Below are 13,581 nucleotides of genomic sequence, written 5' to 3' on the forward strand. Positions count from 1 at the left end.
TCATGCCATCAGGTTGGAGGCTACCCAAATGGGATATAAGGTGTTGTTCCTCCAACCCAAGTGTGACCTCATCACAACAGTGGAGGAGGCCATGGATGGACATATTGGAATGGCTTTCATATTCCATCAACATTGTCATCACCCAATTCTCCACCATACGTGAACCTGTGGGACTTCTGCGTGTCAGGGGAGGAAACCTAACTGGGGCAGTTGTTCCAAGAGCTGCTCAGCTGTGAGCAGTTCACAACCCAACTGCGCAATTCTTTTCTGCAATCTACAAGCCTGCCAGAAGTGCGAGAGAACCGTCTCACCGGGCTGGAAGAGGGAATACAATCACATCCAGTTTCCTCTCAACAACATGCACCACTCAAACCTGGAAAAAGTCATTCTCCAACCTTTGTGAAAACACCCAGCTGCAAAATTGGAAACTGACAGTGAGCTACCATCTGGAGGTACAGTGACCACCTTCCAGGGCAGTTCATTGGCAAGCTATACATACCAGTCTTACGAGTATATGCCCATCCTTGGAATAATTCAAAATGTTCATGCTCTAACATAACTCCACTGATGCTCCAACAGATAAGTAATATCCAAAGATATTTACATATTTGTCAGGCCAGTGAAAGTAAGAAAGTTAAAAACTCAGCAAGAAACTGCTCACCAATCCACTACTCAGGATGTAAAAATCATCACCAGAAAAGATCGTCCCTGGATACGATGAAAAAGCTTGCACCTCTCCTGGTATTAAATCACCTATGTAGAACAGAAGAGAATGAAAAAAAAGTTAATTTAGTTCCTTAGATTTCCAGTAGCTTGTGAACCTAAACTCATTTATTTCATAAAAGAATCATTGTTTACAGCTGATGCACTCACTGCAGAAAATATTTAAATTTAAGCACCTCATCTTGAGTGCCAGGGTACAGGACACAATTCCTCTGGATGGCAAAGGGATCAGCATCTCTGTGGACAGATGCAACTTTAAAAACTGTTTTAATTCAATAAATAAATTGCCTTTGCACAAATGCACACTCCCATTTAGCTCAGTCACAACACATCAAATTATTTACTTTTATATGCCAGGACCAAGTCGTCAGGAAATATTCCCCATATTCTAATAACCTGCATACAAAGAATACTTTTAACCAAAGAAGATGGAATAATTCAAACAGATCCCAAATGTGATAGGCAAATGATAAAAATTGCAAGGGCATATTATCGAAATCTAGTCATCTAAGCTTGGTTCTTCCAAGACCTAGCAAAAGCAAGATTTTACTGTCCAGTTAAGGCCTCCAAAGAATACTGAAATTCAACACTTTTATTCCCTGATAATGTGCACACCTATACAAATCACAAGACAAAAAATGCAAAGTTCGTTATTTCTGCTTATTTGTGATCTAAAGTTTTATACAGTGGGATTTCACAGCTGTTAAAAGTGCTGAATTGTATTTGCAACACATATACCTCCTGGGAAGGACTTGAAGGACAGCTTGTACTTTTTGATAATTCTCAGCATTGTCTGATAGTTGTTCCAGGTGTCATGAGAAGTAAACAGCTCCTTATTGCCTGGCATTAGCTTGATGAATGCAGAGCAGGATCCAGAACCGAACCTCTTTGAACTGTCTGATTTATTAAACACACTTTCTAGATCTTCCAAGTCACCGGACATCTGAAAGAGTCTACAATTATTGAAAATAATTAAAATGATTAAGTAAAAAGTGTGATCAAAAGGATAATAAGCCGAGTTATTCTGCAAGAAAATCTTTAATTGTCACAAGCTTCTCAGGCCAATATCAATCTCTTTGCAGGAAGGTTGGGCCCAGAATAAATAGCTGTGGTGCAGAAGGAAATGAAAATGCATAATAGAAATACATAATTAATGTTAACACAAGGATCACAAATAGAAAACATATCAATGTGCCTTAAAAATCTGAACTGACACCACCAGAAACTATTGTGACACACAAAAAAAAATCCCTTCTCCTTCACTGTGAAAACACAGCAAAACAGTTTCACAATTTACTTCGTTCATTGGAGGCCCACAGTAATATCTGAAACAGAAATAAAACAAGTGGAAGAAAATGGAGATTGCTAGACCTACTGAGAGCACAATGCCTCTCAAAGTCCAGTCCTGCGTCCCTGCGTAACAGGTGGAAGTGGACAAGGCTGGTGAAGCTGTATAGACTGATCCCCTGCGCAGTGGATGCAATGGATTACAGAAGCATTGGTGAACTCCAACTATACCATTGACTTTGGACAACGAAGACCGGAGGCCAGCAATGGCCTATGCTCCGCTGAGAGCCAAGGGCCCAAGAAGGAGAAAACATAGAAGCATAGAAACATAGAAAATAGGTGCAGGAGTAGGCCATTTGGCCCTTCGAGCCTGCACCGCCATTCAGTATGATCATGGCTGATCGTCCAACTCAGAACCCTGTACCTGATTTCTCTCCATACCCCCTGATCCCTTTAGCCACAAGGGCCATATCTAACTCCCCCCTAAATATAGCCAACGAACTGGCCTCAACTGTTTCCCGTGGCAGAGAACTCCACAGATTCACCACTCTCTGTGTGAAGATGTTTCTCCTCATCTCGGTCCTAAAAGGCTTCCCCTTTATCACCAAACTGTGACCCCTCGTTCTGGACTTCCCCAACACCAGGAACAATCCCCCTGTATCCAGTCTGTCCAATCCCTTTAGAATTTTATACAGAGTATAATCACAGAAGATTCAACATGATTACATCCATTGGAAAGGAGAAGTGGTCTATCCCATGTCTGGTGTTTCAACAACATTACTGAAGTAGTAAAGCTGCTTGCTGAGACTTTAGCAGACTCAATACTCCACAAGACCCAAAGTAACACCGAAGATGAAAAATTAGTGAACTATTTAACTGAAACATATCAGGGGAAGTTGTGGTCAAACTTAGTGCTGTGATAAAACAGAATGGCCTGGTTAGTTTAGCAGAGGCAGCTCGGTTAAGAGTCACGAGTCAGACTTCCAGCTTAATAGGTCCACATTATTAGTAAAAACTGAAAAGAAACCTCCATGAGTTGAGAGGTCTTCAAGTTAGTGATTTTATATAGAAATTGCTCAAAAGCAAATAAGATACAATAAAAACCAGCAAAGAAAAACTTAATACAAACATTAACACAAATGTACATAAAAGGAAAATCTAGGAAAAGGTAAATTAATTTAGCCTGTTCCATTGCTGAGATGCCTTATGACAATACAAGTCTTTGTACTTAGTCAGACTGTAATTGTCTGCATCAGACAAGAGATTAAAACACCAAATCCATTTGGGAGGAAACAAACATTGTTCTAGATGCTTTCCAAGTCCCACGGAAATTGTCACCTTAAGCAGTAACAGCGCCACTTCTCGACAGAATATAGTGTAATGCCCTGGTTCACATTTTTACTGTTATGCTGTAGGTAATTCACTTAGCAGCTCTGCTCTGCTTTCAGCCTTTTTGGATTATTGTTGAAGATAAGGGATGATGAGGAATGTGTGTCGTCCATTAGGATGCTGGAACTGGGGGGGGGGGGGAGGAGATTTTTTTTGGGGAGGGATACTGAGATTGGTCTTGGGTTTTTTTTTGCTCAGCAGGAGATGAAGAGAGAAGGCTCTGGGGAGAGCCGGTCGCAGGATAGGACCCAGTGGGAGACCCGTTTGCTCAAGATGGATTGCAAGCGACGTTCAGAAGATGCTGTGAGCTTTCATGCAGACTGACAGCCTAGTGTACGAGTGACCAAGAAGTTCAAGATGCGTTCCAACTTGTGCACATTTGACTGTTTAATTAAAATGGAACCTTTTCTTTTTGTTTTCCTTACTGACCCTTAAGTTAAGATTCATATCAGCCAAGGAAACCAGGGGGTTTCAATAGAAATCAGCATTTACAGTCGGGAAGGAACTATTTCAGCTATGTTCTGGGAAACGCAGCTGACAGGTGCAGTGTTCCTTTTACAAACCCACAATATGGCGTGAAAGAAACTCAAAAGCAAAGATTGATAATGCTCAGATTGGGCAGCATCTGATTGGGAGAAAGAGTTAATATTTCAAGAGTAATGAGAAAGACCTTAAAAATCATTTAGCAAACAAATCAATGCTTAAATGGTGGTTTTTCAGCATTTTCAGTCACTCGTTATTCTCTTATGAAGGAAAAATGGAGATAGGTTTTTATGGGACTCTGAAGTGCAAAGGTAACAGCAGAGGGAGTGTGTAGAACACTGAAAAAAAGGACAAGTCAGATCAATACAAAGAGTGTCAATTTAACATATCTGCAGTTTATACTAAATATGAAAATAGAAGTTTAGTTCGGAATATGTAAGTGCACGAGTGAAGGAAAGGTCAAATCCCATAGTAATACTTCTGGTTTCCTATCTACATATATGCAACCATTGTGTTTTCTCCCCCGCTGTTAGCCACAATGAGTAATTTCTGTACAGAGTCATCAAGTTGCGCAGAAAGTTACATTACAACTACTTATCATTTCAATTTATTATTAATTGGGTTGAGTTGTTCTCCAGTCTCGGCAATTCACTTGCAAGTGCACGGCCAAGATTGGAAAACAACTCAGCCCAATCACCAACTGCCCGAGCAGTTTCCAAATTCGTTCCATTTATTATTAAAGTCCACGTAAAACACTGCCAATGTACTCAAAGCTGTTGACAAATAGGCTATACTTTATTTTTTCAGGAGAGTGTGGACTCTGTTATACTTGAAGTCAGGCATATCTGCATGAGGGAATGAAACACTTTTCTACTTGGTGGTGATCAGCGTCCCACTCCAGGCGTAAAGACGTCGAGCATACCACAGAGCTCTCTGCTTTCGTTTTCATAATCTATTGCAGCCTCCACTTCAGAGAAATGTACTCAATTGCACCAGTGCTTTCAAGTTCCTTCATGAATAATCTGTGCCTCGGGGGTTCCCAACCTGGGATCCCCGGACCCCTCGGTTAATGGTAGGGGTCCATGGCATTAAATAAAAGGTAGAGGAAGACTAAAATCAAATAAACACATTCCAGCCACTGAAGTTCCTCTCTGCAGAGCTGCATGAAAAGTAATTACTGGCATTTTAGAATTTATTGCTGGCTTAAATTATTTAAAATTCCCTCAAAAGTACCCAAAGCTAAATTTTGTTCAGGATCGTTATAGCAGGTGTAAAGAGACCAACAATTGGTATAAAGAGACCAGTTCTCTGTGGACTGGTTTCAAATTCAGAACCATGAAGTGATAATACGGGAATAATTACATCATTACGTGACCTCACATAATTGTACTTTTGCTTCCAAGTTAGAAAGTTGCTGTTTGTAAGGATGTTAGCACATCCCAGGCTGATAGGATGTGCTATCCTATCAGCACATAGGATATGCTGATAGGATATCAGCATATATCCTATTTCTGTTTTGTCACAGATACATCCTTACAGTTGTTATACTAAACAAGGCCCTCAAAAAAAACCGGTCCAGGTGGGTGTAAAGAATCATGTTGAGAAAAAAAAACAGGTTCTCTTAAACTGTGGCCAGTGTTTTTAAACTACGTCCAAAATGGCGAGAATTATTTTTGGGCACGTAACTGGTTGCCAGATTTTCCAGAGTATATCCCATGAGTAACACATTGGGCTGATGCATGTTGAGATGGGTATAGCACAAAAGGCCTGTACAAATGTCTTGCAAGGACACGCTACAGATGTTTCTACAGCTTTAGCACTCGTGTGATAATACAAATCAAGGCAGCTCTTTCAACCCCAAACCACAATTTCCACATCCCAACACTAAGCTCGTTCCACATCAAAAAGATTATGGCAAACAGTACCTCAACCCCATTTGCTAGCCATAGAATCATAAGCCTTGTCACATAACAAAAATGTAGAAGCCCGACACTTGAAATTTGATGAAGCTGAAAAAAATCAGAAGCAACAATCATAAACCAGAAGCAACATCCATTTATTTAGTCAAAGGAGAATGAGATTAATGGGAATAAATCAAGGTAACTGCTTTTGGACGGCAGTGTGTGTGACTTATAAAAAGTACTTACATTAATCCAAAAGGCTGAATGTTCAATTTTCTGGTAGGAAACAGAATATCCTCATTATATCCATCCTCCAGTCCTTGCAGCTGCAGTAACGCCAAATGCACCTGATGAATTTAAAGGAAATTTTAACATCCTCAGTCATACATTCTTGGTCACTAGGGGAATAATCTTGACCATAGACTACTTGAACAGCTTTCATTTTTAATTTAACAACATCGAAGTAAATCTGTTTGGCATGCTCATACTTATTTATTTAGAGATACAGCACTAAAACAGGCCCTTTTGGACCAAGGAGGCTAGACCACTCAATTACACCTACATAACCAATTAACTATGTGGGGGTAACCCAGAAGATTCCCACGTGGTCATGGGAAGAATGTACAAGCTCCTTTTAGGCAGTGGTGGAATTGATGCCAGGTCATTGGCACTGTAATAGCACTTATTGTGATACAGTGTGGAATAGGCCCTTCTGGCCCTTCGAGCTATCCCGGTTAAATCCTGATTTAATCCTAGCCTAATCACCGGACAATTTATGATGACCAATTAGCCCACCAACCGGTATGTCATTGGTCTGTAGGAGGAAACCTCACACAGGCTGCGGTGGGAATTGAACCCTGGTTGCTGGTACCATAAAGCGTTGTGCTAGCCACTACACTACCGTGCTGTCCTCATCTCCAAAACCAAATGATTCTTCTAACAGTAAAAAAGCACCAGGCAGGAAATCTGAATTAAAAATATTATTCTGCTGAATTTGATTAAGAAGGAAGATTAAGAGCTATTTGGAAATTTAGCTTTAGCTTTCCAGTTAACATATTCATGAGCCAGCCAGTAAGCTACAAAATTTTGTTTTTATTTTGTTGAATGTACATGAAAGCTGAAGATCAGTGCATAATACAATCACTGAAAGCCTTTTTTTAAACCAAACTGCATTCTATAAGATTAGATAATTTTGCTTAATTGCCCATCTTGCAACACAGAGGAGAGATAATCTGGATATTTAAATATATCCACGCAAACTGTTTATTCTGAATGCATCTGGGCCAAATGTGGCTGCCATTTTAAAAGTCACTTTAAAAAAAAGAATCTCTGAGAGGTTGGATTTTTTTTTTGTTTTAAATTTTTTCCCATACTGTTCCTACTCCCTTATTTCATAAATAGCAGTGCCACTTGTTACCACAGAACCATGACATTAACAAGCTAAGCAATACTAAAAAAAGTCAGCTGACTATAATGTGCAAGGAGAATTATTTTGGGGAAACTATAATTTAAACGCTTCCATGCCAAGGTCAACTGCTGACATTTCTACCAGTATAAACGCCATTGCGTGAATAAGTCTGCTTTCAAACCGGAATGTGATTCATGGAACTAAAAGTGAAAACTCTAAAATTAAATCCTGGATTTACTCAGAGTACAATACTACAAGACTATAAGACGCAAGAGCAGAATTAGGCCATTTGGCCCATTGAGTTGCTCTGCTATTCCATCATTACTTATTTAATAATTTTATATATTATAGCACTTTTTGTAATCACAATTGATGCAAAGAACTTACCAATATAGTCATAAAAATAAGAAAAAATTAAAAATCAGAAAACATTACATCGAATAAAATGTAATTAAATATATCGAATTATATAAATATAATCAACATCAACAGACATTAAGCAATTCTATAAGTAGGCCAAACTTTTAAAAAGGTTTTTAAGAAGTGTTTTGAAATGTTCCACTGTACTATCCTGGCATATCTCAGTCAGAATAGTATTCCAGATTTTTGGTGCATAAGAACAAAAGGCTACATCACCATATATAGAACATATAGAATAGTACAGCACATTACAGGCCCTTCGGCCCACAATGTTGTGCTGACCCTCAAACCCTGCCTCACATATGACCCCCCCCCCCCACCTTAAATTCCTCTAGTTTTTACATTTGTATATGCTTGGCTCTGGGAACACCAAGCAAACCAGGATTCACCGATCTAAGATTATGATCAGGGATGTAAGGGGAAAGACACTCCAAAATATACAGAGGAGCTAGATTATTCAGAGCCTTGTATACAATTAAGAGCATTTTAAAATTGATCCTAAAAGACGTAGGCAGCCAGTGTGTAATGATGCCAAAACTGATGAAATGTGCCCAGATTTTGTTATTTTGGTTATGATTCTTGCTGCTGCATTTTGAACAAGCTGCGGCTGAATTACATCCCTTTTTTCAGCCAGTCCTGAAAAGACTGCATTACAGTATAGTCTAAAAACAAAAGCATGGATCAATTATTCTGCATTTTGAGTTGTTATAGGAAATCAAACTTTTGCAATGTTCCTAAAATGAAAGAAAGCATCCTTAATAATATCGTTTATGTGATTTTTGAAGTCTAGCTCATGGTCAATAATGATGCCTAAATTCTTCATGCTGGGCTTGATTTGAAAGGCCAGCTGATCAAGTTTATTTCTAAGATTAACACTTTTTATTACCAATAGCCGAAGTTTCTGTTTTTTGTTTATTTAGTTTAAGGAAATTTGAACTCATCTGTTCTGTAATGCTAGTAAGAGACCGGACCGCAGGGTTTAGAGATCCAGGTCATTTGTCCTAACAGATGAGTACAATTGCCTGCCATCTGTAAAACTCTCAAAATTCAGCTTGTATTTTGAAATAATCTGACCTCATGGGAGCATGCAGAGCCAGAACAATGGGCCAAACGTTGATCCTCGTGTCACAGAAAACACATTATCATGGACTTTAGACACACAATCACCACAGCTAACAAAGAATTTTCTTCCTGTTACATAATTATCCCTCTCAACCTCATTCTCTGGCCTTTCCCCCATAACCTTTGATGCCCTGATTAATTAATCAAGAACCTGTCAATCTCTGCCTTAAATATATCCAATGATTTGGTCGCACAGCCATCTGTGGCAATAAATTCCAGATTCACCACCCTCGGGCTAAAGAAAACTTTCCACATCTCTGTTCTAAATGGATGTCCCTCTATTCTGAGGCTGTGCCTCCAGTCCTAGACTCCCCGACCATAGTAAAGTAGAAAGAGCAGTAAGCCTTCTGCGACAGTGCAGTTTTGCCGATCTACAATTTGCCAAATCATATGGATTTTAAACTCTGCATTGCCGCATGTTCAAAAAATTGCTATGGATGCTGGAAATATAATATCTGAACAGAAGCTGGTAGAAATATATAGCAGACCAGGTTTAAATTTCAGCTCAATCACCTCATTTGACTGTTCGCTGACCTGTTATCTCCATCTGTCTCTGCATAGATGGTGACCACCCTGACGGGTGCTATGTTTAGATTCATTGCCCTCCCATTTTCTTATAATTCAAACTTAGAAATTACACCCATTGTTGACAGGATCTTAGATGGTGACGAGAAGGCGTACAGGAGTGAGATGTATCAGCTAGTTGAGTGGTGTCGCAGCAACAACCCTGCACTCAACGTCAGGAAGACGAAAGAACTGATAGCCATCTTCAGAAAGGGTAAGATCAGAGAAACACACACCACCCCTCATAGAGGGACCAGAAGTGAGCAAATCTAAGATTCCGAGCATCAAGACCTCGGAGGACATAACCTAGACCAAACGTATCAATGTAGCTATAAAGAAGGCAAGACAGCGGCTATATTTCATTAGGAGTTTGAGGAGATCTGGTATGTCAAAGACATTCGCAGATCTTTTACAGATGTACCGTGGAGAGCATTCCAACTGGCTGCATCACCGTCTGGTATGGTGAGGGAGGGGGGGTGTGCTCCTGCACAGGATCCCTGTTAAGCTGCAGCAAGTTGCACAACTGGTCAACTCCATCGTGGACACTAGCCTCCATAGTATCCAGGACATCTTCAAGGAGCGATGCCTTAAAAAGGCGGCGACCATCATTTAGGACCCCCATCACCCAAAACATGGCCCCTTCTCATTGTTACCCTCATGAAAGAGGTACAGGAGCCTGAAGGCACACAGTCAAGGATCCAGTAACAGCTTCTTCCCCTCTGACATCCAATTTCTGAATGGGCATTGAACTCATGAATACTACCTCACTACTTTTTAAGTAGTACAAAAATAGTACAAATTTTATTTGATTTAACATATATTCATACTGTAATTCAGTTTTTTTCTCTATTATGTATTTCATTGTACTGATGCTGCAAAGTTAACAAATTTTATGACATATGCTGGTGGAATTAAACCTGATTCTGATTCATTAACAATTTTGACTTCAAGTCCTTTTGTACCTAGATTTGATCTTACCTGATGCCAATACGCTTTATTTTCTTTGTCCGCCAGTGAAATTTCTGCCAAGTTTTCTTCTATCCATTTCAGATTAGTCTCAATGTAATTTTTAAGCTTGCCACAGTAGGGCGTCTGATATTTGAAGGATCCACAGTAGTTAAATAATGTATTCATCCAATGCTTATAAATATACTGGAAAACATAACAGAATCAGAATCCTTTATTATTGCCAAGTACGAGGACACATACAGGGAATTTGATGCTGGTAACAATTAAAATGTTACAAGAAAATCTGTTTCAAATTGTAATCAATCATTACTGAACTGGGAAGCAGAACATAATCAAGTCCTGTTTACCCACTTTAATACATGTTGACTTAAATTGACCCATAGTTAGCAACACCTCTTCTTTACAATTCTCAACCTTATTTTCAAAGTTCACATTGTTGCCATTAGAAAGGGCAGATGGTGGCATTGGAACCACCAGGTTCAGGAACAGGTATTACCTCTCAATCATCAGAACCTTGAACCAGAGGGGACAACTTAATTTGCCTTATTATTGAACTGTTCCCACAACCTAAGGACTCACTTTCAAGGACTCTTCATCTCATGCTCTCAATACTTATTGCTTATATTTATTATATATTTTTTTTTCATTTTGTATTTGTTACCTTTCGCACGTTAGTTGCCTGCCCTGTTGTCGCAATCTTTCAGTGATTTCATTATGGCTATTGGATTTATTGAGTATGCCCGCAAGAAAATAAATCTCAGGGTTGTATATGGTGACATACATGCACTTCGATAATAAATTTACTTTGAACTTGAAATTTGAACTTTGAACCTCATTCTCACAATAATTTCATCCAAATCCCCAAATTGTCTAGGTATACATGTTCTGGTTGCTCTACCATCCTCACTTGTTCCCGATTTCCTTCACCTCGTGTCCACACTGACTTTGCATCTACGTGGAGGGCCTGTCTCACCAGCACTTTGCATCCCCAAGACCAACACTTTGCTTTCAATGTCTGTGGGGACCTCAGGTGAGAAAATCTCCAAAGTGCCCGATAGCCTTTCAAAGCCAGCAAAGCTGGGTGGGTCTTTGCTGGTGGTAAACATTAAATTGAGTTTTAAAAGCTTTCACTATCCAACTTTTAGAGACATTTATAAACTAACAAAAAAAATACAAAAACTAAAACTCATTTGAACTAAATCTTAAGCACAAGACTACAAGATACAGAAGTAGAGTTAGACACTCGGCCCCTCGAGTTTACTCCACCATTTGATCACGGCTGATTTATTATCCCTCTAAACCCCGTTCTCCTGCCTTCCCCTTGCAACCTTTGACACCCTTACTAATTAAGAAACTGTCAACTTCCACTTTAAATATACTCAATGACGTGACCTCCACAGCCTTCTGTGGCAATGAATTCAACAGATTCACCACCATCTGGGTAAAGAAATTCCTCCTCATCCTTTTTCTAAAGAGCTGTTCTTGTATTTGAGGATGTGCCCATTTGCCTCATAGTCCTACCTCACAACCCTCATCAAAATCAATGAGCCGCTGATCACTTCTACCCAGCCATGCTCACAGCACCTGAAAGATACTGTCATCTATCTCCTCAAATCCTATTTCCACATCCTGCACTTGCTGACTCCCACCCATCTACCTAGATTGTTGCCTCAACCTGTAAACAAGAATAGAACTTCCTCTGTGATCTCCACTCCTACCACACACAATGCCTAGAGCCCAGCACAATATCCAAACTGAGTTTGGCATGCTAAGTATTTTGCATTGACAATGTTACCGTCCTTTGCAGTGGACATTAATTGAAAATTAAAAGTATTCTAAAAATGCCAGAGTACAATTCAAAGGAAAACAGATTTCTTCCTTACCAGATTACAATCAATTTCTCAATTCTTATGCAGAGTGTGGTAATTTCAGCGCTACTTTTGCTTCTGTACCAGTAGGCACAGTGCAAAGGTACAATGCCTATAGATTTGCAGAAAATGATTAATTTGCTTTGTGCGTGGAACTGCATCACAGCCTAGTATGGAAACACCAAAGCCTCTGAGTGGAAAGCCCTACAACAGGGAGTGGATTTGCCCAGTACATCACTGAGTACATCTACATGAAACACTGTCATACAAAAACAGCATCCATCAAAGATCCTCACCACCTAGACCATGTTTTTTTCCCTCGCTGCAGCCATCACAAGAGCCTCAGGACTCGCACTACCAGGTTCAGAAAACAGTTACTACCCCTCAACCTCGAGGCTCTTGCACAAAAAAAGAGGATAATTACACTCATCTACTGAGATGTTCCCACAACCAATGATCTCACTTTAAGAACTCTTTATCTTGTTATTTCATGCTCTCGTTATTCATCGCTATTTATTTATATATACTTGCATTTGCACAGTTTGTTGCTTTCTATGCTCCTGCATCGATCCTCTTTCCAGTTACTGTTCTGTAGATTTGGTGAGTATGCATGCAGAAAAAGAATCTCTGGGTTCTATGTGGTGGCATGTATGTACTCTGATAATAAACTTTACTTGGAACGTTGAACTCCAAATGATCCACCACTCTACTTAGAAATTTCCCATTTCAATACTAAATGGCACCATACTTTGAGATTGCGATTTTCTGGTTCTGGAATCCCTAACCAGGAAATTACTCCCCTCTAACTCCAAGACAATGAGCTCTCTAAGTATTTTCAATGTCCCAATGAGATCACCATTGATCCTTCTCATCTGCAGAAAATAGAGTGCCAAGTTCATTCATAAATATGCAGCCATACAGACCATAAATTATAAGATTCCTGGTTTGCTGGCTTTTTGATCTCCCTGCTTCTGTCAACTTTGGCTCGTAAACATCAAATGCTTATTTGGTAATAACCGTCCAAACAGAAAGTCAACATGTTTGGGACAGGTGTCAGGGTCAGATTTAGTTTCAATACATCACACCGCAGAATAATCTAATAGTCTAATTTATAAAGAACTGTTAAAGGGTAAAAGCAGGGAGATCTTTCAGAACAAAAGTGACATGCAGAGTAGGTTGGAGAAAAAAAGTTTGCATTGGTTATAGCAGTTCATTGGTATTAAGATGCCAAACAAAATATCTGATTTATTCATATTTAAAATGAACAATTTATAACAAAGATATATCTAACATTTTCGATTTCCAGTTACAATCTAAGATAGTTGCCCAATGCTTTGAATGTGAAATAACTATTGGTACACTACTCAGCTTTTTTCTGGTTATTACAATTCTTGAAGCACTTCTGAATCCTTCTTGACATCTTTTCTTTCACGGCAAACTAGAATCT

General features: G+C 39.4%; 1 protein-coding gene across 1 annotated transcript in view; it reads right to left on the reverse strand.

The window, feature by feature from the left end:
• The window catches only part of plbd2 (phospholipase B domain containing 2), a 29,645-nt gene that overhangs the window by 14,780 nt on the left and 1,284 nt on the right, over positions 1-13,581 (reverse strand). The window contains exons 3-6 of the mRNA XM_073065495.1: positions 10,276-10,449; positions 6,030-6,130; positions 1,462-1,676; positions 662-753 (exon numbers count right to left, since the gene is read on the reverse strand). Coding sequence (XP_072921596.1) covers positions 662-753; positions 1,462-1,676; positions 6,030-6,130; positions 10,276-10,449 — 582 coding nt within the window. The remainder of the gene's footprint in view (positions 1-661; positions 754-1,461; positions 1,677-6,029; positions 6,131-10,275; positions 10,450-13,581) is intronic.

The sequence above is a fragment of the Hemitrygon akajei genome, chromosome 14 (genome assembly GCF_048418815.1).
Source record: "Hemitrygon akajei chromosome 14, sHemAka1.3, whole genome shotgun sequence".
NCBI lineage: Eukaryota > Metazoa > Chordata > Chondrichthyes > Myliobatiformes > Dasyatidae > Hemitrygon > Hemitrygon akajei.